At 39.7% G+C, this 26,842-nt stretch overlaps 1 protein-coding gene across 1 annotated transcript in view; it reads left to right on the forward strand.

The window, feature by feature from the left end:
• Positions 1-233: 233 nt before the first annotated feature.
• The window catches only part of atg2a.L (autophagy related 2A L homeolog), a 53,062-nt gene continuing 26,453 nt past the window's right edge, over positions 234-26,842 (forward strand). The window contains exons 1-12 of the mRNA XM_018257569.2: positions 234-816; positions 11,056-11,218; positions 11,324-11,476; positions 12,915-13,017; positions 13,271-13,433; positions 17,518-17,676; positions 17,809-17,905; positions 18,198-18,359; positions 18,842-18,978; positions 19,339-19,417; positions 24,481-24,733; positions 26,650-26,809. Of these exons, the coding sequence (XP_018113058.1) occupies positions 646-816; positions 11,056-11,218; positions 11,324-11,476; positions 12,915-13,017; positions 13,271-13,433; positions 17,518-17,676; positions 17,809-17,905; positions 18,198-18,359; positions 18,842-18,978; positions 19,339-19,417; positions 24,481-24,733; positions 26,650-26,809 (1,800 nt within the window). The 5' untranslated portion in view covers positions 234-645. The remainder of the gene's footprint in view (positions 817-11,055; positions 11,219-11,323; positions 11,477-12,914; positions 13,018-13,270; positions 13,434-17,517; positions 17,677-17,808; positions 17,906-18,197; positions 18,360-18,841; positions 18,979-19,338; positions 19,418-24,480; positions 24,734-26,649; positions 26,810-26,842) is intronic.

Genomic DNA, 26,842 nt, shown 5'->3' on the forward strand with positions numbered 1-26,842 from the left:
ACAGCCTCTATGCTAAGCTAGAACTCATACAAGCTGCCTCTTTGCCAACTAATTATGTCACTTCCACGCCTGCCTTGGCCTTTATTTGTTCGCCCCTCTCCTCCCGGTGGCGTAACGCCGGCGATTCGCGTCATCACGTGCGCGCGTCAGCGAAGATCCAGGGCCTGTTTAACATGCGCTCTCTTCGCCACAGGCGGCTACGTGCCGCGTCACTGCGCTTATTTACTCTGTAGGCATGACCTCTCGCGAGACTGTGGCGAAACTCAGTGATCGCTGCTAGGCAGTAGCCGAGGAACTAGACATTTTAACAGCGTTCCGGGTCAGAGGGCTGTCTTATGAAAATAAGAAGTGTCCCGTGACAGGCGGAACTATTGGGCGATATGGTGTTCTACACGCTATTCATTTTGTTTTCTGGCTGAACTCCTTACTGTAGAGTCTGCGAGTTCAATCCCGAGCAGCTCTGTTTTTGCTGTCAAAGGGGATACGGACATTTGTTGTGACAAGAGATAACACCGAGTGTGCGCTATGACGCAGTGATTGCTTCCTGCCTGGGACCTCTGCTTCCCTTCTCAAAGGTTATGACGTTAGAAGAGGTGCAATTTTTCCAGCCCCTTCTATAGCCTTTACCCCTTCCTTGTTGACAGTATGTCTCGCTGGCTCTTCCCATGGTCCAGCTCGATTAAAACGCGGGCATGCAGGTACCTTCTGCAACATTATCTGGGTCACTACCTGGAGGAGAGACTGAGCCTGGAGCAGCTGAGCCTGGATCTCTACAATGGGAGTGGACGTCTGACTGATATTCACCTAGACATCTGGGTAATACTGGTTGTTAGAGCTGAAAACAGCCTGTAATGCTGTAGTCCATGTCATTATCATTCATGAGGACAATTCAGCCTGAAAAATAATTTGCTATGGTGCCCACTAATATCTAGTTGTGCCACTGGCTGTCATCTTTTAAAGGAGAAGTCAACCTGTATGGGGAAAACCCTCCCCCTCCCCTGTGTAGGCCCTCCTCCCCCTCGGCCTACCTGCCCTCCCCCTCGGCCTACCTGCCCCCCCCCAGGCAAATGCCCCTAAGGTCCTCTGCTGCCGAGTTCACGGGCGCCATCTTCTTCCGAGCGCTCTTCTTCCTGCTTTGACCGGCATTTTTTGGCGCATGTGCAGTACGAGCCATTTACCGGTAAGGCTCTTCTGTGCATGAGCTGAAAGTCACGAAGTTTCTGAAAAAAAGATGGGAAACTTTGTGACTTTCTGGCGCATGCGCAGTTGGAGGCGTTTGCCAGTACGGAGCTACTGCAGTGTCGGACTGGGACACCAGGGGCCCACCCAAAAACCTTTGACTAGGGGCCCACCAATAAATCTTAGATCAGGGGCCCACTCTATTATTCTAGTACTATTATTCTTCCTTTCCTCACTCATCTATTCTCCTTTTCTTTACATACTATAATCTATTATTCCTCTTTGTTCTCTTAAAAATAGGGAATGGCCATGAAATAGGCCAAATGTCTAGCAGCATGAGGGCCCACTGACACCTTGACACCTTTTGCTGGTATCCCTGTGGGCCAGTCCGACGCTGTGCGCATGCGCACTAAAGTCACAAAGTTTTCAATCTTTTTTTCAGAAACGTCGTGACTTTTGGAGCATGCGCCGAATATTCTTACCGGTAAATGCCTTGTACTGCGCATGCGCCAAAAAATGCTGGTTAAAGCAGGGAGAAGATGGCGCCCGTGAACTCGGCAGCAGAGGACCTGCGCCGAGGGACGAATAACAAGTTAGGGGCCAAGCAGGTAGGGAGGGAGGGGGACCTACACAGTGGAGTGAGGAGGGTTTTTTCCCCGTACAGGTTAACTTCTCCTTTAATAAATGTGTCCCTAAATTCAGGGCCATATTTATATCACCCGAGGGCCCGTGCCTATGGTGCCGGTTTTGTGGTGCATCGGGTATTTTTTAAATTAAAAAAGAAAGAAAATTGGAAATCGGTTGAAAGAGGTGAGGGGTAGGGGGCCGGGCTGGTTTGTGGAAGTGACGTCATGCGCCATGTGACATCACTTCTGCGACGTCCGTGAGTGTGACATCACGCGCACGACGCACTGACATCACACGCGCAGCGTAGGGGATGTATTTAGGTTCGATGCATAGGGCAGCATCGGACCTAACTACAGTCCTGCCTAAATACCATACAAGGGAATAGAAAGTGGTGAAATGTCACGCTGAATGTGGCGAGTTCTGGTTTTGCTCTTTTATAAATATGATCAATTTTAAGGGGTTGTTCACCTTAGAACACTTTTTTTCGTTCCGTTGGTTTCAGATAGTTCATCAGAAATAAAGACTTTCCAATTACTTTCTATTTTCTATGTGTTACTGTTTTTCTAATATTGAAGTGTAACGTTTCATTTTTCATCTTCTAAAGCAGTTCTGGGAAGGGGGGGTCACCAACCCTTTAACTGTTCCCAATTGTTACATTTAGTTGATACAATTCTTATCCTTGTGCCTGCTGAACAGAATCCCTGACTTTCATTACAGGCAGCTGTTAGAATTGATACAATAGTTGCTAATACTCCAGAGATACTGCTGAGAAATGTATCAACTAAATGTTGCAAAATTGGAACAGTTCAGAGTCTGGGCCTGAATTACTGAGCTCAAACACCAGACCAGAGACATTCAACTTTATTGAAGGCTTTATTTCTATCTAAACTTAAAAAAAAAGTGTTTGAAAGTTGAACAGCCCCTTTAATGGGAACTGACATGTCATCCATAGATTGAAAGATCACCTCTCGGTGCTCACACAAATGGTCTGTATCACCTACAGAATTAGTTACCATTATGCTACAGAGTACTGAGGTCTGGAGTAAGGAATGCAAGTACAGGTATGAGATCTGTTATCCAGAAAGTTCCGAATTAAGGAAAGACCATCTCTCATAGAGTCCATTTTATCCAATGAATCCAAAATTTATAATTAATTTTTCTTTTCTCTGTAATAATAAAACAGTAGTTTTTTCTTTATCCAAACTAAGATATCATTAATCCTTATTGGAAGCAAAACCAGCCTAATGGGTTTATTTAATGTGGAAATCTTTTTCTAGTGGACTTAAGGTATGAAGATCCAAATTATAGAAAGATCCATTATCTGGAAAACCCCAGGTCCTGAGTATAACTGTACTCTCCCAAATTTTATATGCACTGCAGGACTTGGACAAACATAAGGTAATTTATTGAGCTAAACTGAAGTTTCAACTGGACTCCCAACCAATCTATGAGTCCTGCAAGTGTATATCAAGTTTCCTGTGATTCCTGGAATTAATGTGCCTGTACTAAAGTTAATACCAGGAAAAAAAAAAAAAAAATATATATATATATATATATATATATATATATATATATATATATATATATATATTATTGCAAATCCCATGTTCTGTCCTCTGGGACAAAAAAGGAAAGTCACTTTATGTGACTGAAATATTGGATTTTCAATAAAAACATTTTGTTTTGTTGCTAAGACCTGTTAGTGAGGCATTCTTTGTTACATTGTTTACAATTTTTAACCAGCACTGAGACATTTGATCTCTATAGCTGTGCCTGTGTTCTCCAGCCTCAGGTTTTACTTAATGTTTACATTATTTTCTATTAGACTTAATGTACCAAAGTCCAAATTCATTATCTGGAAATCCCCAGATCCCCAGCAATCCGGATAACAGGTCTCATACCTGTATATAGTCTGAAAGGTAACACACTCACCCCCAAAAAAAGGCTTAAAAGGCCAGGTGTTTTCCACAAAGTAATATCAGCATGAAGGACACAAAGCACTCATGGGAGTTAATTTATGTACGAAAATTGAATGGTGTAAGTTGAAGTTTCAGTACTTCACAGAGGACCTTTCTCAAGACATCACAAAGGTGATTATATATGAGAAAAAGTGCATATAAAAATGTTTTGGTCTTTTTTTGGGACCTGCGCATACAAACAACTTCCCAGTTTAAATACCTTTAACAGGTTTACAAACCCCTTTTGTGACACCAGTCTATCATGTCAGTTCAGTATTTAAAGTGACCGTGCTAAATGAAAGTTACTGCAGTATTCATTTTTAAAGGCATTTAAGCCATAAATACAGTATTCATTATTAAAGTGTCTTGGATCATAAAATATAGTGAAATTTATTATGACGTGTCTCAAGAAAATGTGCTTAAAAAGCTAATCTGTGTAATTACAAAGACTAAAAACAATACATATTACTAAATACCAAATCATGAATAAAACCCCAGTGATGGAAACCAATACACATATGTATTTATTTTTGTCTGGAGTAACATTGATTAGCCTTTTAAGATGATTTTCTGGTTTATATATGAATTATATGACCACACATAGATTAAAGAACAGTACAAATATATTTATGAACAGTTTTTTCTAGTTCTAGACTTATGGCTGTTTGCCTATAATTTCATGTACTGATACTGTTCCCTCCTATTGTTGCTGTGTGTGTGGTTTCCAGGGTAGCCCTACTTTATGATCTGGAGATATGTTTAATATACATTCTTTTATCAAAAAAGTGTAGAGTACTTTTCAGTTGCAGGTATACAAAGGAAATATATCTGGTTAATTAAGACTGCAATATTGATATATTTTTCCTAAACTTTTTACATTTCATTGATACCATAAAGCACACTGCAGTGGGAGCTGAGCCTATGGGGCAAATTCACTAAGATTCGTAGTTGCGCCAGGCGTAACTTCGCCGCACTTCGCCACACTTTGCCAGGCGTAGTTTCGCCAGTGCTCCGCAAATTCACTAAAATCCGAAGTTGCGCTCAGGGGCAGCGTAAGGTTGCGAAGTTGCGCTAGCGTTGATTCGCTAAGCGAAGCGAAGTTACGCTAGCGATGGTTAATTTGCATACGGCGCCAAATTCAAATTTCAATGGAGGAATATGTAGCAGCACTACAAATGCCTGGGAAACCTTCAAAACATCAAATAAAATTTTTATTTTGCCCTACCCATGTGCCCACTGTATAGTTAAGTTGCCATGAGTTAGTAAATGTAGGGGGGAAGGAGGGGAGCCCCAAAAAAAATTTCGATCTTTTTCAGCCTATCACCCATAATATAGAAAAAACGCCAGTGTTTTTTGGGACTTAGAAAAAATTTGAACTTTTTTTGAAGCAATCCCTATCTACTCTATTGCACTTCGCCTGGTCTGAGGTGGCGAAGGAAGTCTAGCGTAAAAGGTAGCGTTCAGTACAATGCGTGTGTTAGTGAATTTGCGTAGTTACGTCCGTTGCGCAAATTCGCCAGGCGTAAGGGTGCGAAGTAACACTAGCGAAGTTACGCCAGCGTTCGTTTGTAAATTTGGGAAGTAACGAAAATGCCCAACGCTAGCGAATTGACGCTAGCGTTAGGCGCTTCGGCGCTTAGTGAATTTGCCCCTACATGTTATGTATTGTGCCCAAGTAGGCCCCAATAATGTATTTTGCTTTAAAATATGAATTTTAGACCTGTGGCGCATTTTGGTGATTTTGTCCTCACATATTTTGGTGTGAGCGAAATGCCTGAAAGCATCCCTTGCCCCCATCTGTAGAATGAAACTGCAGTTGTTTGAAAGTGCCATAGCTGGTTCTTGTTAGCTGATTGCGGCTTGAAAACATTCTAGTGCTGCTGACTAGTGCCAGTGCTGGAAATATTCAGCCAATAGCCATTTACTTTATGGGAGGAAGCAGGGTGTAACTGAGAGTTTCAATTATTGGCAAAAACAAAACTGTAGCAAAGAGAGTGCTAGGTTTTTATTAAAGCAACAGTTCAATGTAAAAATAAAAGCTGGGTAAATAGACAGGTTGTGCAAAATAAAAAATGTTTCTAATATATTTAGTTAGCCACAAATGTAATCTATAAAGGCTGGAGTGAGCGGATATCTAAAAAAACAGAACAGAACCCATCTTCCTGCTTTTCAGTTCTCTAACTTAGTCAGCGACTCTAATGGGGGCCACATGGGACATAATTGTTCAGTGAGTTTTGCAATTGATCCTTAGCATTCAGCTCAGATTTAAAAGCCAACAGTTATGTATGACCCATGCGGCCTCCCTTCAAGTCACTGTTTGTTTACTGCCTGGTAACCAATCAGTCTAAACCATGAGAGCTGCAAAGCAGGAAGTAGTGTTCTGGCTATTATTTTAGACATCCAATCACATTCCATTTTTTGCTAACTAACTTTTTTATTCAAAACATTTTTATTTTGTACAGCCTATATATTTACCTAGTTTTTACTTTTGCACTGAACAATTCCTTTAAAAAGATACATGTAACCATAACATTGCAATTAAAGGAACAATAACACCAAAAAATGACTGTTTTAAAGTAATTAACGTTAGCTTGCACTGGTAAAAGCTGTGTGTTTGCTTCAGAAAGACTACTATAATTTATATAAACAAGCTGCTGTGTAGCCATGGGGGCAGCCATTTAACCTGGAAAGTAAAAAAAAAAGTAGAAAAGACACAGGTTACATAACAGATACGCCTGTTATCTGCTATGTAGCCTGTGCCTTTTCTCCTTTTCCAGGTTGAATGGCTGCCCCCATGGCTACAGAGCAGCTTGTTTATATAAACTATAGTAGTTTTTCTGAAGCAAACACGCAGCTTTTACCAGTATAGAGCAACTGTACATTATAATTTAATTACTTTTATACACTTTTTTTTTTTTTTTGGTGTTACTGCTCCTTTGTCAGGATAAATCATTTCAGTTTAATACGGTGTTGGGATATATGCAGTATATTATAAAAAGGGGGGGGGGGGCTCAGCCAGCGCCAGTATTTGCTGTTAACCCCAATATGTTTCTTTTTTGGTTTGACATAATAAGTCTATCACATTAGCAAATATTGGTGTGTGCTAACCCCTCTTCTATAATTTTCTGCATTTGTTGAAGTGGCCATATGTTAGACAGTCGCATCAACAGAGGGGAAAAGCAAATCTATGTTGATACAGGGTATGTGCCTATTTCCAGACTATTGTTGTTACACAATAGTTTCCACCTGTGATAAATCGGCTGCCTCAGATGTGATAAAGTGTCCACAAAAATCCATATTCTTATTATTTATAATTTCCCAGTGCACATGCCAGTGGATAGTTGCTGCTGTAGCTATAGCTGCAATATTCAATTACTTGCTATTTTAACAATCTACACACTCTTGACCTTAAAGGCCAATGAATGACTATGCCAACGTAATTCATTTAGCATGTCATTTACATGAATGGAAGTCACTTGTCACCGCTCCTGACAGATGGTTTTTCAAGCTGAAAATACTTGAATGTTCATTTTCAGGCAAAAACTGCCTCATCAACAGTTTCCATTCATTTTCAGTGACACCATCATCTGAAATATACCAAAGAAGGACCCCCATGTGCTTTTGGCCTAAGCTATAGCTTCTTGAAAGGGGTAATAACTCTGTTGGAGAGTTAGTTAGAAGAAATAGGAGATGGCTAGACCACTAATTCCTCCACCAAAAAATTGAAAACAATGCAAGAGTGAAATAAAAATGGAGATGTAACATCTTTTTAAGTCGACCTTTCACCCAGACATAAAAAGCTGTATAATAAATGTCCTTTTCAAATTAAATTAAACATGAAACCCAATTTTTTTTTTTATTTAGGCATTCATAGATGTAAACTCATTTAAAATCTCAGCTGTCAATCAAATATTGCCGGCAAAATGAACTTTAAGTACACTGTAATCAGTAGCGTAACTGGAGGGGGCGGGCCCTGGTGCGTGACGCGCAGCCGGGCCCCGCCCCCCTCCGTACTGCCCGCATTTGTCAGTGGCACACGGGCTGCCGGGGGGCCCAGAGGGGGTGCGGGCCCTGGCTGTATAATAAATGTCCTTTTCAAATTAAATTAAACATGAAACCCAATTTTTTTTTATTTAGGCATTCATAGATGTTGTAAACTCATTTAAAATCTCAGCTGTCAATCAAATATTGCCGGCAAAATGAACTTTAAGTACACTGTAATCAGTAGCGTAACTGGAGGGGGCGGGCCCTGGTGCGTGACGCGCAGCCGGGCCCCGCCCCCCTCCATACTGCCCGCATTTGTCAGTGGCATACGGGTTGCGGGGGGGCCCAGAGGGGGTGCGGGCCCTGGCCCGCTCGCACACCCTGCTCCCCCGGTAGTTCTGCCACTGACTGTAATTAAAGCTTTAGGCATAGAGGCGGGGCAGGCAATTACTTTCACTTTAAATTCAGCACTTGCTAAACCTAAATGTACTCCCCACGTTCCCCCAGTTCTCTTCACCATTTAATTGTGTAACCTGTGCATGCGAAATCAGGTCCCCCGTTCTGGTGCAGAAACAAGATTTTGAGATGATGCCAGGCTTGTCTTAACAGTGTCCACAAAATGTCTCCTGCCTGCTTGCTTTAATATTTAATTCCCAGACGGAAGGAAACAAGATTAAAACATTTTTTACAGTGTAATTAAAGTTCATTCTGCTTGACTAACATGATAAAATAGGATTTGTAATATTTTTTTTGGGTGACAGGGTGACAGGTCCCCTTTAAATTGTCGATTTGCAGACTTGAAATTAAGCTTTTTAAGACAGGTGACATAAGATTTGCTAAAGGATGGGTTGCAGGATTTGGTAATACTGTAGAAGAAAGATCATTAATGCTGGAAGTTGCAGGGTTATTACATTTTCTTTCAGAGATTTGTAACAGATGAAAGTATCAATTGAAAATTCCGTATTGAGCAAGACCAACTTTAATAAATTGAATGCCAACAGAGCTGAGAGCACTTTACAGAGCAAGGCAAAGAACTCACATGTAAATGTCCGTACAGATTCCAAGAATGTAACCTCTACTACTTTCCCAGCGAGAAATTCTGAGTGAGCTCCAGGAAGTCTTCAGCTGCGAATCTCTATTCCCTTTTCATAGGACAGCATGTACTGACTGATATACTATACCGTTATCCAGGACTTGTTTTAGTTTGTAGACTATCATCCCGGGGCATGGACTTTCATTATTAGAATGTTAGATTATTTATTAGGTTTTAGAGTTTTACAGGGGTAGTTCATCTTTGAATTAGATTTTATTATGATATAGACTGGTTCAGTGATTGGAGTCCAGGAGGCATACATCTCCAGTAGAGGCTAGCAATATATTTTGCCAGGGTGGATCATATGTAATTTAAATGAAATGTTGAATGATGGCACAGACCGATGTTGAAAGGAACATCTCTAATTAAACGATAATGATTTGGCCCTATGGAATTAGTCTATATAAATAAAGGATAGTAATTGTAATTACAAAGCAAATAGTTACATAGTTACATAGTTACATAGTTAAATTGGGTTGAAAAAAGACAAAGTCCATCAAGTTCAACCCCTCCAAATGAAAACCCAGCATCCATACACACACCCCTCCCTACTTTTAATTAAAATTCTATATACCCATAACTATACTAACTATAGAGTTTAGTATCACAAATGATTCATGTAAGGTGGATTGAAAATGTTTCCCACAATAGCCTTTAAAGGCGAACCATCTTGAAAATCAAAATTTAATATAAGCTTCATCAAACTGAAATAAGAAACTTTGCAAACTGAAATAAGAAACGTTGTCAATATAATCAATTAAAAAGTCTTCTTTGTTTCTAAGATTATCAAGTTTACCTTCACTATCCCTATGTCAGCATCTCTCTCTCTTCATTCTGTCTTCATGCAGGAGTTGGGTGTCCGATATTCATTGACAGATCCAAAATCTTATAGGGGGGCTCCTTTTGCCTAGAAGCTGTACTAGAGCACACTCTATTAAAATCCCCAGACATCATGGGGCAAATTTACTTACCTCCGAAGTTGCGCCAGCGTTGGCTTTGTCACACTTTGCTGCACTTCGCCAGTGGTAGATTCGTCAGGGCTGTGCAAATTCACGAAGATCTGAAGCTGCGCACAAGTTATCGATCAGTTGCGAAGTTGCGCTAGCGATGTTACGATCAGCAGTTCGAAGTTACGCTAGCGATGCCTAATTTGCATATGGCGCCAGGTTAAAGTACAATGGACATATATGTTGCAGCAAATACATTAAACTACACAAGCCTGGGAAACCTTCATAAAACAAAATAGAGTTGTTATTTTGCCCTACACATGAGCCCACTGTATAGTTTAGATGCGATATGTTAGGAAATGTAGGTGGGGAAGGATGGTACCCCCAAAAAAATTTACAATCTTTTTCAGCCTATCACCCTTAAAAAAGTAAGACGCCAGCATTTTTTGGGACTTAGAAAAAAAATGCAACTTTTTTTTGAATCAAGTCCTATCTACTCTATTGCACTTCGCCTGGTCTAAGGTGGCGATGTAAAGTCTGGCGTAAGAGGTAACGTTCACGAAAATCCGTTACCTGGTGAATTAGCATAGCTACGTCCCTTTGCCAGAATGCAACTTCGCCTGGCGTAAGGGTGCAAAATAGCACTAGAGTAGGTCTACTTCGTTAGCGAATTTACGCCAGCACCCGTAAAATCGGTGAAGTGGCAAAATGACGTCATGCTGGCAAATTTTCGATAGCGCTAGCTACTTCGTCCTTTTAGTAAATTTGCCCCCATGTCTCTCTATATGCAGGATTTGTGCAAAAGACAGTTATTTTGTTTGTACTGGAATCCGTTATTTCAGTGAGCTCTAATTCATCTGCTATGAAAGGAAGCCCCCCTATAAGATATATTGAATCTAACTGTCAATGACTATCTAACACCCAACTGCCGCATGAAGAGAGAATGAAGAGAAACAGATGCTGAGAGAGGAAGATAAACTTGATTATTCCAGAAACAGTACAGAATTTTTAATTGATTGTATTTAGAAAGTTTCTTATTTCAGTTTGATGAATCGTATATTAAATTTTCATTTTCGCGATAGTTCCCCTTTAAGCTTCTGTGAGATGCACTCTGTATACTTTTTTTTTTTTTCCCTACAAATAATATACTTTTATCATCTTTATCATTTCCTATGTATTATTTCATCCACTATTTTTTCCTTTGTTATGATTTTTTTTTCATTTTCTCTCTAGTTTTGTTAATTTTTTCGATTCCATCCCTTTTTAGTCCGTGAATGAACTGCTGGACTCTGCAGGGGCTCCTCTAGAGATTATAGATGGCTTTATTGGAAGCATATCGGTCACCATTCCTTGGTCAGCACTTATCAACGAAAACTGTACCCTGGAGGTGTCTAAACTTCAGGTCACATGCCGTCCCAAGTACAGAGGTGGTGAGTGTAGAATTTAAATGTTTACACATATTAATGCAAGAGTAAACTAAAGTGGTATTATTAAACTTAATTCTTTAATACTTCATTTTGCTCTCTATTTTCTAGCTGCGCAGGGTACTGAGTCACAAAGCTGGTCCTCCTGTATGACTACTAGTATGCAGCTAGCCCAGGAGTGCTTAAAGGAGCAGCCAGAAGAACCGTCTGAGCCCCCACAGCCCATTGAAGGGCTTGAGATGTTTGCACAAACCATAGAGACTGGTAGGGCTTTTTAAAATTACCAATTGTTTCTTGTTGCTGTTATTTAGGGGCACAGTTCGATTTTCGAATTCATGTGAGTTTTTATAATCTCCCATAAACTCAAAATTCGACCCATCTAAATGTATTACAGGTATGGGATCTGTTATCTGGAAACCCGTTATCCAGAAAGCTCCGAATTACGGAATTCCCATCTCCTATAGACTCGATTTTATCCAAATAATCCAAATTTTTAAAAATGATTTACTTTTTCTCTGTAATAATAAAACAATACCTTGTACGTGAGCCAAACTAAGATATAATGAATCCTTATTGGAAGCAAAACCAGCCTATTGGGTTTATTTAATGATTACATGATTTTCTAATAGGCTTAAGGTACGAAGATCCAAATTACGGAAAGTTCCATTATCTGGAAAACCCCAGGTCCCGAGCATTCTGGATAACTGGTCCCATACCTGTACTAAAATCAAATTTTTAAAACTTGGATGAATTTAATCAACTTGAAAACTCTAATTGAATTTGATTTGAATTTAACTAAAATTTAAAAAATGTCAGGAAGTCTACAAACAACTCCAAATTGATCCCTGGACTTCTCCCATTGACTTAAATAGCAATTCGGCATGTTTTAGGTGGTGAATAGTTCGAATTCAAGTTCTTAAAGGGCCAGAGTATGATAAATCTTTGAAATTCTAATTTTTTTAAAAACTCAAATCTAATTTGAATAACTCCCTATGCAAATTTGACAGTTTTGACCATAGACAAATTTAGAAAATTCTAATTTTCAATACGACCATTGATAAATCTGCCCCTTACAGTGGAGATTTAAACATTTAAGATTTTAGGATTTTTTTTCAAAGTCCATAAAAGACTCTAAACTGCCCCCAAAATGACATATCTCTCCCCATATTGAATATGAAATCTCTTCAGAAGACAGAAGCTGAAACCTGCATCTGAATTGGGTATATTCTTTATCTAGTGTGAAGGGCAAAGTGCTGTCTATTGTGCATGCCTAATTTTCATTGGACCAGGAGGCAGAATGCACATTGTATATTAAAGGGACAGAGCTTTACGCTAGATAAGGAAGTTACCAATTTCAGCTGCAGGTTTCAGCTTCTGTCCTAAAAAAGACACGAGACTCAATGTAAGGAAATAGGTACGGTATGTCAATTTGGGCGCTGTTTAGAGCATTTTGGCAATTTTAGGGCAATGGTGCATGGTGCTACTTGTTGCCCGTGATTTGTCGCAGCTAGAAATACCAGAAAATGCCCTGCCATAGACAATACAGAGAATTGTCTCTGCTTAAACACTCAAATCACATAATTGTAAAAAAAAATGCTTTTGTATGAATGTATAAGATGACTGTGTAACACACATTAGGATGGACAGAATTATTTGAATGCGAGTGCCTACATCAATATTTATTCCCTTATTATCCTTTTAGTCTTGAGAAGGATTAAAGTGACCTTTATAGACACCATTGTTCGAATTGAGAATAATCCAGGTGAATCTAATTTGGGGACTGCCTTGGAAATCCACATAAAAAGGTAGGAATTTATTGTTCCTTCCTTTCTATTTTTAGTCATGCTTTTTGTACTCCTTTTTACTTCTACGCTATACTTTTTCCCTCATTTATACCTCTCCTTTTGGGTATGTGTATCCCATCCCATCTCAAAAATAATAAAGTTGCTCCCCAATTCTATTGTCCATTTTTATAATATTCCGTCTCTTCATTTTGCTGTTCCATCACTTTGCCGATTGTCTGTTTACCAAGGACAAATCTACCTTCCTTCTTTTCAGACTGGATTACTGTGATGAATCAGTAAGGGACACCTCCCACACTGTTCCTGTGGATATACACCAGCCTCCAGCCTTCATCCAGAAAATCCTGCAGCTCAGTGGTGTCTCCCTACATTATGATGAATTCAAGACCAATGTACAAACGCCATCCCCTACCCCTGAGGTATTTGTGCTCAGAGAGTGTGAAACATATGCAATAAAGGGAGAAATGTATATGAAACTGGAAACTTTGATTAAAATGAATTGGAACTGCATGAGAGAGAATGGCACAAAGTGCATGATGATTAAACTTATAAAAAATAATACAAGTTTACATTGTTGTAATCAGTATAATGAATTTTGCTTGTAATCTGTAAACTATCCTAGGCTGGTGCTTCTCTTCAGTCTGGGGATCCATCATGGTACCATACCACAGTTTTGTAGTATTTCCCTAAACTCCGTTGCAGCTTCATAGACTTTTGCATGCATGTCATGGGAAAACGGGACATAGAAAAAACATGCATTTTGAAGCACACAGGCCTGCAAAAAAATACAAGGGAGCCTTGGAAAATAATACACTGTTTTGACATCTAGTGAAAAAGGTCCCAGGACTGGTTACATTTTTACTAATTGGTCTGGGAAAAAAGTTAGCAATGTAATGCATTGGTGATTGCCTTAAAGGAAAAGGAAACCCTGTAGAAAAAAAACCCATACCCCCCTCCCCACTTAGACCGCCCCCCCCCCATACTAACTGCCCCTGGGGAAATGCCCTATACTTTATACTTACCCCTCGTTGCCGATTCTGCCAGCGGACTTCACAGCATCCATCTTCCGGGTCCTCGTTAAGCTGACTGGGAGATCGGTATGTCGGCGCATGCGCAGTTGGAGCAATTTGCCATTTTTGGCAACTGCGCATGCACCGAAGTTGACGGAGATTGCCCAGTCAGCTTACCGAGGACCCTAAAGATGTATGCCGTGAAGTCCGCTGCCAGGGGGGAGGAGAAAGGGGGGTCTACGTGGGGTGGGGGGGTACAGGGTTTTTTCTACAAGGTTTCCTTCTCCTTTAAGCATTTACACCTTATCCTTGTCCTTTCATTGTACAGCAGTGTTTCTTTAAAATAATTGTTCAGTATAGAAATAAAAAATGGGTAAATAGATAGGCTGTGCAAAATTAAAAATGTTTCCAATATAGTTAGTCAGGCAAAAATGTAATGTATAAAGGCTGGAGTGACTGGATGTCTAACATAATAGCCAAAACACTACTTCCCGCTTTGCAGCTCTCTTGGTTTCCATGAGTTGGTTACCAGGCAGTAACCAATCAGTGACTTGAGGAGGGCCACATGGGTCATAACTGTTGCTTTTGAATCTGTGCTGAATGCTGAGGATCAATTGCGCAACTCACTGTTATGTCCCATGTGGCCCCCCTTCAAGTTGCTGACTAACTCAGAGTTAGAGAGCTGAAAAGCAGGAGGTTGGATTCTGGCTATTATGTTACACATCCAGTCACTCCAGTCTTTATACATTACATTTTTGCCTAACTAAAAATAAAAACTGGGTAAATAGATAGCCTGTGCAAAATAAAAAATGTTTCTAATATAGTTAAACTGAACTGTTCCTTTGCAGGTAACTCTATTTGGGTAATGCTGTTGACTGTATTAAAGTGTGCCTTTATCTTTCTGATTGTGTCCAAATAATGCCTGTAAGGGCAATGACACGTGTAGTTGTACCCAGCTACGTGTTACTGCTACAAAATAGACAATACTAACAATTGTCTTTGCTAAGACACTACTGTTATGTAATAAAAGGCACTAAGTTTGTCCAAGGGCAGTAGCCAATAGCAATGGATCAGCAGGTAGAATTTACTGTACACCTGTTTAAATGCAAGTATCCTATTGGTTGCCATGGGTTACTGCTCTTGGGCAAACTTAGTACCATATATTACATATGGGGGTTAGTGTCTACACTACTATAGCTCTTAAAGACTCATTGCTATTTTATGATTTCTGACCGAATGTAGTGCCTTTGTGTGTTGACTACAGCTGGGGTGTACTAGGACACAATCAATTCTGCCAACTGCTTCTGACTAAACTGGCCGACATTTGCCCATGTACAAAATGAGTGGTTAGCACTTTTGCCTTGCAGCACTGGAGTCCTGAATTCTTTAAGTGCCTTGTGTTTGCTTGAGGTTCATCAGGGTACTTTGCATTCTTCCACACTCCAGAATAATGGAGGCAAGTTAACTGGCTGTTATTTGGCTTGTCAAGAAACTGTCATTGTGTGTGTTGCTTGATTGTAGAAGAATTATTTATCTGTTTGTTTTTAGACCTAAAAAAAAAAAAAATTGTAGGTGTGTCAATTCTTAAGAACACAATTCAGCCCTACAATGTGTTAGTGATCGGGGCAGTCCTAAGCACTGTCACTTGCTGGATCTGGCACTGTCTGAATCATTGGATCATGAGTATCGCTTGTTGGGCTTTGGGCTATTATTTTCCACGTTGAAATAAATCAATCCAGGCTGGAAAAGAATTTGTCAAATCTTAAATGGATGCTATGGTTTGATCAGGCAGTTAGTGTGATATTGCTCCAAAAATATAATGCACATTGAGAAATTGATTGTAAGATCCACTGCCATAGGAACTGATGTGAATTAAGACTAATCTCTACGAAGCTCAGCTTATCATGTTTGCACTATATAATTTTAAGGATAAGACATTCAGTCTTATATTTCAAACATTTTTGGGTATATCTGCCTGCGGTCAACAAGCGGTGTAAGAAACATGTTTCCGTTTGCACAAAGTAGATTTAAAGGGAATGTCAATCCACAAAATAATAAACCTGATTCTAAACAACTTTGTAATATACATTTATTAAATTTTTATGGTTTTGAAGTTATTTGGATATGCATTGCTATTGAAATCAGTGTTTTTCTGTCCTTTTCTATTATCTACCCTGGTGGTTCAGACTGTTGATACAATGTAAGACAAGGCAGCTGATTATAGGGGAACTCCGGCTTCCAAACCAAAAATTGATAAAGAGGCCCACATAACACAGAAACCCCTAATATCCCCATCACAGTTGCCTGTTTCTTCAAAAAGTATGAATAAATGCCATTTTCTATGCTGCAATCCAGTTGTTTAACAGTTCTTCTCTTTCTGTATCATTTGAAATCCTGGCAGGGAAGGAGGGATGAAACACGGATGTTACAAATTGTAACAACTTCTCCACAGCTTACAGACAGCATGCAGGAACTACATAACCCACAATGCATTGCACTGTGATGTTCCGTTCCTTATTGAAATCACGTGTGCAGGGAATTGTGGGGTATGGAGGATATAGGCTAAGGACAGATGGCTGCTGATCCAAAGTAACAGTAGTCAGCCAGCTCAGCAAAGTAGTCAGAGAGATCAGCAGAAGAGCAGGAGGCTAGGCTTAGGGAACTGTCAGAAACCATTAAAAATCATGAAAAGTCTGTATATTTGATGTATATTGCAAAGTTGCTTGAAATTGTTTACTTTTCAAAAAGCTTAAAAAATGAAAGTGTTTTAAAGTAATGAAAATATCATGTAGTGTTGCCCTGCACTGGTAAAACTCATCTGTTTGCTTCAGAAACACTACTATAATTCATATAAACAAGCTGCCGTGTAGCAATGGCAGAAATTGAAAAACGGCAATATGACACAGGATAAATAGTGGATAACAGATAACCCCATTATGTTCTACAGAGCTTATCTGCTGTGTAACCTGAGCCTTATCTCCTTTGAATAGCTGCCCCGTTGCTACACAGCAGCTTATTTATATAAACTATAGTAGTGTTTCTGAAGCAAACACACCAGTTTTACTAGTGCAGGGCAACACTGCATTATATTTTTTTTACTTTAAAACAATTTCATTTTTTGATGTTACTAGTCCTTTTAGTTTATATATAGTTCCCCTTTAACAGAACTGTCTTTGCTGGGGAGCTAAGACTTTTGCAACATTGTTTAAAAAGTAACAACCACCAGTTTGGCAAATACTGCTTTCAACAGCAACTGTTTTTACAAAAACTTTAAAAGCACTGAAAATTTAGAATTTAAGTATATATGATAGTTGCTTAGAATTATGTTCTTGTTAAACAATTTATGCATTACAAATCGTATCTATACCATATTTATGATAACGTTAATAATCACTTTCTGGAACTTCCTGAATTAAACCCATCATCCTTCTAGCCAGTTAAAAGAAATGTTATAGCTACAGTAATTCTGCTTTATTTTTTATTTTTTTTGTAGAATCCCCTAGAGTCTGAGCCAGGGCATCTCTCTAGATCTCCCAGCCGGCCTGCGGAGCCTCATCCTGCACCTTCCCCTACCCAACAGATTGGCAGCTGCTCTGGGTGCACAGAGCTTACCATCAAACTTAAACAAAATGATGTTTTTCCAGGACCAAAGGTGAACTCCTACTACATTGCTGCATGCAATAGCTTCTATCTGTTCAAAATAATGAACACCACTTTGAAAAAGGTGCTGTATCTGAATAATTGATTCATATATTTATTGGTTTTTCTTACCCCCCACTAATAGCTGGATATAGATGGGAAAATTGGATCTGTACATTTGTTTCTCACACCACATCAGATAAGTAACCTACAACAACTCTTGGATGCCTTAAGTATTTCTGGTGAGTCCCATAAATTCTACAAGTGTTTTATGTTAATTTTAATTGTATGGAACTTCCAAGTATATACAACTGCACAACCTACAAGGAGACACACACACTCATACTCACACACACTCACACTCTATAATATTCAGGCAGGGGCTTAAAACCTGTATAGTGTTTTGAAGGGAGCATTTACCCCCCACTGAAATGTTGATGTGCAAGTTGTGCTGTTTTATGGAATTTGTATTTACTATTTTATTACTAGCTATTAGGTTGAGGATTTTCTAATAATTTTATATCACATGCTCAGAATCAAGTGCTATCAGAGAAAAGCTTTTGAAGAGCCGGCCTCTGGACCTGGAGGATTTAAAGCTCATAGAGCAAGATCTGAACCAGCAGCTGCAAAGCGGCCCTGGATCTCTTTTTATGCCAGATCCTGAACTTGTACCCTTCCAGACTCTTGAAAATGGAGGTAAAAACTCATATTCTCTCTCTCTCCCTCTCTCTCTCTCTCTCCCTCTCCCTCTCCCTCTCCCTCTCTCTCTCACACACAATTTGTTGCAGAAATGATTTTGGTTCACATAAATCCAGACTTTAGTCAAATTTGAACATTGTATTGTGCCTTGAAATAACCGCATGATCCAACACATATTGTACTCTGAGAGATACTGTACGTCGGACACACTGATATGGCTTGCTATTTTATTGTTGTATTTGTTTGTCCCAACCACCTGAATGATTGAGCAGTGGAAAGTGAAGAGGAGCCACAGAGCTGCAGTGTCTCTTCACTTCCTTTTGGCTGACTGATGGCCTTACATTCCAAGATGGTGGGGACTTGTGGTCCAAATCCACCAACTGCCTAATCAAATCAGGGCACATTTGGCCAGCCCGCTGTACTTGATCTCCACTGACATGACTGCGAAGTCTATAATAAATATTATTTTGCTTTTGTAGATCTGTTTTACTCTATGGCTGCTTTGACGAACAGTGTGACATCAATCAGATCTGCAAATGAATTATCGGACATAGACCTGGAATCTTCTATGTACAGTGATTACAGTGGCCAACAGATTCCATCTCTAACTCCTGGGGTATGAAAATGACTGTGCCCATAAATTATCTTGTAATTAGAATAAAGCAACTTAATGCATTAAGGCATTGGACAACTAAGGTTATGTCACATGGGCATCAGTATGCCCACTACCCCCTGTAGATCGCTTCCCATTTACTTAGTAAATGGGAAGAGAGCATTTTGATTGCTGCTATAACTTGCAGCAACGTAAGCATCTGTTGTGTTATAGCCTTTAAGACACTGGTGTTTCTTGTGCAGAGATCAATTCTACCTTAGAATAATTTTCCCTGTCATAAACTGAACACTTTTTACCATATAAAGTGCTGACATAAGAGCAAAATCTAATTGTGTGCAGTACTGAATTACTCTGATTCTCTAGATAATGTTGAGCAGCCCCAGGAAGTATGGACGAACTCCATTTTCTGCCACCCTGCCACCAAATCTGCACAAAATGCCAGGTGAGCCTTTCCCATGTGATACTGCTCCATACTTGCTGATTGCCTGCCTCTTTTCGATCTGTCATAAGTATTATGTATACCTGCCCATAAGTATCACGCACATACTCAGCTGGAGCAACTGTCTTGCATGTTCATTTTTTTCTGAAATTTTATCTTATGTTTGCTAAAGTCACGTTCCATGAAGTCTGAGATTGCAGAAGTATGGTTCTCCCTTACTTCAGAATTGTCAGCTCAACAAGTCTCTGGATCTGTCTCTGCTGATTTTATTTCATATTCATAAAATAGTATGCTAATTAAGTAAGTTGAGCCAAGAATTAAAAAAAAAAAATAAAGATTCAAAGCAGTTCTTCAAGGGTGAGTAGTTAAGAGTAATCAGCAAAACCAATGAAGACCGCTTCCAAACTCTTTTGGGAATCTGTTCCCGAAACACGTAAGGCCATGTATCTGCAGCATCCTACAATAAATCTGCCTTTTTTAATGGAGTGCCGTCCTTTTCACTTGGGTATCATGAGTAGTTATGGATAAGTAACTGGATAAGTAACTGAGCAAACTTAGACAACTAGATCTCACTTAAGCTACTCTAAATATTGCAGCAATCCTATGAGGTTGCCTCTCTTTTTTTTTTTTTTTTCCTGATGCTCTAATGCAGGCTTCCCCAACCTTTTTTACTCGTGAGCCACATTTAAGTGTAAAAGGAGTTGGAGAGCAACACAAGCATGAGAAAGTCCATGGGGATGTCAAATAAGTGCTGTGGTTGGCTGTTTGGTAGCCCCTATGAGGACTAGCAGCCTACAGGAGGCTCTATTTGGCAGAACACCTGGTTTTGATGAAACCAAAACTTGCCTCTAAGCCTGAAATTCAAAAATAAGCACCTGCTTTTAGGCTACTTGGAGCAACATCCAAGGGGTTGGTGAGCAACATGTTGCTCGCGAGCTACTGGTTGGGGATCACTGCTCTAATGGTAGTTATCCCCAAACTAGACAAGGACTTGGCTGTATACAGTTCATACTGTCTGACAGATAGGTCTATAAAATATTTTTGGGGTTGATGTTTGTTGATCTTTCTAGCAAAAGACTGCATTGATCAGGGAGAACCAAATGTACTGTAAAGCACTCAAGCATGGTTGTGACGATATTTGCCAGAACTTTGCATCAGTATTGAACAGAGACGCAGACCAATATATCACCTTTAAACTCAGTTCAGTGCGCCTCTCACAACAATCCTATCTGGCTGGGCAATATTTCCCCTATCTGCTACCTAAATCCTATCTAAATCCAATACATATTTTCTTGACTCTTCAGTGTCTATCCTGAAGAGTTACTTTAAGAAAATCAATCAGGTCTGCTCTCTTTCATTTGAAACAACAAACCACTAAGAATTACTTGTGAGTTCCACACCCATGCCCAAAATTACACAGCAATTATGTTGCACTGGTGTTCTCAACCCAACCCTTATAACTCAGATACCTTGCTATTATTTGTCTTCATAATTTACCTTATTGACGGGAGAGGGAGTTTGGACTAATTCCTTTCCTTCGATTCACACATTACAAAGCTTTGTTGACAACTTTAATATTTTCAGGTGTCCCCATCCTCTACTCTCCCTCTGCTCTGTGGAGTAACTCCTGTCTTCTCATAAACAATGATTGGTTCTTTGAAATAACCTTTCTGTGTATGATGGACAGAAGCCCTGATAACTGCTATAGGCTCTCCGTTCCTATTGCAAATAAACGAATCTAATATAAATTATTCCACCAGTTATTGAATAAACAGTGGGCAAGACTCAAATGTAAATGTACTCTCCACTGCAGTTGACACTGTAGACCATCCTCTTCTTCTCCAGTCCCTCCATTCACTTGGCCTTCGTTACATGGCCCTGTCCTGGTTCTCTTTTTACCTCACTAATCGTTCCTTCAGTGTCTCCTACAGTGGAGTAGCATCTTCTCCCCTTCCTCTTTCTGTTGGGATTTCTCAAGGCTCTGTCCTGGGCCCCCTATTATTCTCCCTTTATACTTCTTCCCTCGGCAATCTAATCAACTCGTATGGTTTCCACTACCGCCTCTATGCTGATGACACTCAGATCTATCTCTCCTCTCCTGATCTCAACCCAGAACTCCTAACTTGGGTCTCCTCCTGCCTGTCCGCTATCTCTACTTGGATGTCACAACATTACCTTAAATTAAACCTCTCTAAAACTGAAATGATTCTCTTCCCTCCAATTAACACCATTAACATCCCGAAACTATCCATCATAGCTAACAATTCAACTATCACCCCATCTCCCAAGGCCCGGTGCCTTGGGGTTATCCTAGATTCTGCCCTGTCCTTCACTCCTCATATCCAGTCACTTATTAAATCATGTCTCTTCCACCTAAGAAACCTATCCAAAATACAATCATTTAACACACAAGATGCTGCCAAAATTCTTATGCACTCTCTCGTCATATCACGTCTATGCTACTGTAACTTTCTTTTAATTGGCCTTCCCCTCCAGAGACCTCTCCAGTCCATAATGAACATTGCAGAGAGGCTCATAAACCTCAGCAACCACTCCTCCTCTGCCGTGCCAATCCCTACACTGGCTTCCACTACCTTTCAGAATAAAATTCAAATTAATGACCATGACATTCAAAGCACTTCATAACTCTGCTCCACCCTACATCTCTGATCTCATTTTGATATACTCACCCAAACGCTTGCTACGCTGCTCTACTGACCTGCTACTCAACTCTTCTCTCATTACCTCCTCACATGCTCGCATTCAAGACTTTGCAAGGGCCGCACCCCTCCTCTGGAACTCTCTCCCACGGTCTGTCCGACTTTCTCCAAACCTTTCTGCCTTCAAAAGATCTCTTAAAACGCACTTCTTTAGAGAAGCCTACCCTCACTCTGCTTAACTACCAAATGCAATACCACATACAGTACCACATCTCTCACCCACTGGATTCTGATCTTGCCCACTCCCACACCTTGTGTCTTATTCCCATCCCTTTAAATTGAAAGCTCCTTTTGTACTGGTATTGGTTGTGATGTATGTAACTTCATATGTTCTATGTATGTAATTAATGTGATCTAGTTGTATAAACACATTAACTTTACAGCGCTGTGACATATGCTAGCGCTATATAAATAAATGTTAATAATAATAATTAATAATGGAGGAAATCTGACATACTGTATGACCTTGTCATAGTATGGCAGGGGTTGACTTCTGTATTATGTGGTCCTGTCCTCGGATGAGTGCCAGCTGCTACTTAGTTAGAAGTCTTAGCTGTATCCACTCCTCCCCAGAGGCTTTTTCCCATATGGATGGACCATACAACTGATTCAGGGAGAGAATTCCACATCTTCACAGCTCACTGTAAAAAACCCCTTCTGAATATTTAGGTGAAACCTCTTTTCTTCTAAACGGAATAGGTGACCTTGTGTCAGCTGGAAAGACCTACTGGTAAATAAAGCATTAGAGAGATTATTATATGATCCCCTTATATATTTATACATACTGTAGTTATCATATCACCCCTTAAATGCCTCTTCTCTAGTGTGAACATTCCCAATTTGGCCAGTCTTTCTTCATAACTAAGATCTTCCATACCTTTTACGAGCATCGTTGCCCTTCTCTGTACCCACTCTAATTCAATAATGTCCTGTTTGAGTGAGAGATACCAAAACTGTACGGCATATTCTAGATGGGGCCTTACCAGTGCTCTATAAAGTGGAAGAATGGCAGTGAATCTATGCCCCTTTAATACAGCTCAAGACCTTATTTGCCCTTGATGCTGCTGACTGGCATTGCTTGCTACAGCCAAGTTTATCATCTAGAACAGTGATCCCCAACCAGTAGCTCGCGAGCAACATGTTGCTCCCCAACCCCTTGGATATTGCTCCCAGTGGCCTCTGAGCAGGTGCTTATTTTTGAAATCCAGGCTTGGAGGCAAGTTTTGGTTACATAAAACCAGGTTTATGGCCAAACAAAGCCTCCTATAGGCTGCCAGTCCAAATAGGGGCTACCAATAGTCAACTACAACCCTTATTTGGCACCACCCAGGAACATTTTTGATGCTTGTGTTGCTCCCTGACTATTTTTACTTCTGAATGTTGCTCACGGGTGAAAAAGGTTGGGGACCCCTGATCTAGAAGGACAAATAATACAACCAAAAGGTACTGAGGTGTGAGGTGTCGTGGCAAACCAGTTCAGATGGACAACCAAGTTAAGCTATATAGTGTAATTTAGACCAATAAAATGTAACTTTTAATAAATGTTGTTAAAAAAAACACATGGTACACTGAGCAATGGCCACACAGCACACCAGACAAAAATTATATAAACTCACTGCTATTCACCAATATCAGCAGTGCAGGACTTTAGCTTTAAAAAACATATATTTAAAAATAGCATGAGGTGGTAGTTAGGGTGACAAGTGACCACTGCAAATTGTGGATAGACAGAAAAACACAGCTCAAGTTTTGCTGTGCAAATTAATCGCTCCCCCACCCTTCCTTTCCCAGTTTCCCAGTAGCAAATTCTACCTGTCTATGTTGGGAATGGATGGGAGCTTCTCCCCCCACCTATGCCCCTGAAGAAGCTGTTCTAACAGCGAAACTCGTCGGCTGCATAGGTGGACGGTGGGGGAGAAGCGATCCTGTAGCCAGTTTTCTATTCATGAAACGACTTAATTAAGCCCAACAGACTTAGTTGGTCTCCTTTTAATTATTCTGAGCTATCTAAAGTATGTAACCCCTTTTTGTGTATCTTGGACATTAAAACACCCAAAAAGTAAAACTTGGTTTCCTTAGTCCATCTGACATATCTCAGTGGATCCATTACTTAGTGTTAGTAGTATTGTTGCTGTGTAATTCCTTGTGTTTCAAACTGGGTGTAAGTTAATGATGTTTTTAAAATTCCAGTAAAGTTCAAAAACAGGTTTTGCCAAATGTCAGTTATTCTTGTTTTTCCTCAAGTGTTGCACATCTTGCTAGTTTTAATTTTTAATACCAATTACAGGAGCTTTATACATTTGCTACACTAAGCAGGTTATATTATGATTTTCATTACTTTGCCAGGTAAATCTTCTCAGCCTTCCTCCATGGAGCTCCTTAAACCTGAGATGTTGCTACGATTGTCTCTTGGTGGCCTTACAGTCACTGTACCCCACATTTCTACTTATATCAACTCTCAAGAAGACCCTGCCTTTCCAGAGGTTGCCAGACATTTCTTCAGAGAACTGGGTTACTTTAAAGATTCAGCTTTTAGTGGTAGAGACTTCAGCCACCTCCGTGAGAAGTTTGAGAAAGCTTGCCATCTAAGCAATATTCGGTAAGAAGAAATAGAAGCAGATATACCAGATTTCTGCCTGACGGCACAGGTCACTGATACCAAAAATATGCAGCATTATCGAGCATAGTTTTACTGCTGCTTTACTAAGCAAGGTAGTGAACCAAGGTTAGTTAAGTTGGCCATAGATGCTTCTATTTGGCCGGTCAGTTTGACTGATTTCTATGCATCTCCTCTTTTTACTTCCTTCTTTTCCAGTCATTGGGGTGGTCGACCCCAATGAAAGGAAAAATGGAAAGGTGGCCATGCACAAGTATGGAAAAAAAATAAATGAACAAATATTATAAACACACAAAGAAGCTATAACATTTTGCATGCTGCTACTTGTATAAGACTTAACTGGCATTCTTTGTACAGTAGAACACCCATTTTACTTTTTTCAGGGGACCAGAAAAAAATGGTGTAAAATCCAGGAAAATGTATTATGCATAATATATTAGTGGGACCACAAAACAACAATGTAAAATATACAATGTAAAATGAGGGGAAACTTAAAATCGGGGGATGTAATTGAGGTTTCACTATTTTGTTTCATTCTTATAACAAAGGGAGATCAGCACATACTTACTAAGTAACTTTCATAAATGTAAGACATATCTGACTGCTTCACTGAGTCTTTATTGTCAAACCTACAAGTTATGCATAGAGCACAGGTCTCCGACTTTTACAAGCCAAAACACAAGCTGGGTAGATTTACTGTTAGTAGAAAAAGGAGCCCAGATGATATAAAAAGTAGAAGATCTTTATAAGGACATATTCAACCCTGACGAGTTTCTTACTTACTCATAGGCTACAAGTAAGTTCCCACCTTTGGCATGAATTGCGTCAGGCTTGTATATCTCCTAATAAAGATCTTCTACTTTTTATATCATCTGGGCTCCTTTTTATACTAACAGTAAATCTACACAGCTTGTGTTTTTACTTGATTTTACCTAATTACATGGCCCTTGGACTGGGGGTCTATTTGGGATCAAACTACTGTGAATGATTTTGACTTCATGGAATAGGAATTTTTTGGAATCTACATTGACTGTTGGACCATGCTCTATTAGTAGAGGTACGCACCAGAGCCATATCGTTTATTTGTCTCTGACTTTTACCCATCCTATATAGAATAGTTCATATGAAGTACCTTAACCACAGGTTAGGCATTAAATTCTTACTACACTGAGTAAGGCCACCCAAAATAAAAAGTTGTCCAATAAAAGAAAACATTATTCTAAGCAACTTTGCAATATACATTCATTACAAGTTTTGTATGGTTTTAAAGTTATTTGTATATGTATTGCTAACAAAGGTAGTGTTTGTCATTTATATTCCCTGTCCTGGCTCAGACTGTTGATACAATGTAAGACAAGGCAGCTGTTTAACAGACCTGTCTTTGGTGGGGAACCAAGACTGTTGCGACATTGTTTAAAAAGTAACAACTGGGAGTTAAGCCAATGCTGCTTTCAGTATCAATTGTTTTTACAAATAACTTTAAAAACACTGAAAATTTGTAATGCATTTATATTGGAAAGTTGCTTAGAATTATGTTTTATTTTACTAGGCAAATTTTTATTTTGGGGTTGACTTGCCCTTTAAGGATGGTCTTGGCAAAACATACCCACCCCAGTAATTGACAGTTAGGGTTGCCACCCAACCAGGATTCTATCTTACCCCTTGCCCGATCTATACAGTATCCACCTATGTGCTTAGCTGTCATTTCTTTTAATGCAAAACTTGGGCCAGTGAGAGTCTATTCATTTCTAATATATTGAGTTTAATTATTACTGTATGAACATATAAAAAGCAGACTTGCTTGCTGTGAAAAGATGCATGCTGTGAAAGAGCACAGTAGCTGCTTGCCTTATGCCTTTCCTTTTCCATTTACCCTTTCTGATTTTTTCATCCTGCAGGGTAACAGCAGTTGCAGTTCAAATGGTGTGTGAGCAGAGAGTTGGTGGAGGGACACATCAGAGCAGTTTTGACCTTAGTTGTGGTAGGCTAGAGATTTTGGAATGTCTGCGGCAAGGAGAGTCAACGTCTAAAAAGACAAAGAATACAGAATATACAGAGGTAAAATTAAGTCATGATTTTATGATGAAGTGG

Source organism: Xenopus laevis, chromosome 4L (genome assembly GCF_017654675.1).
Source record: "Xenopus laevis strain J_2021 chromosome 4L, Xenopus_laevis_v10.1, whole genome shotgun sequence".
Lineage (NCBI taxonomy): Eukaryota > Metazoa > Chordata > Amphibia > Anura > Pipidae > Xenopus > Xenopus laevis.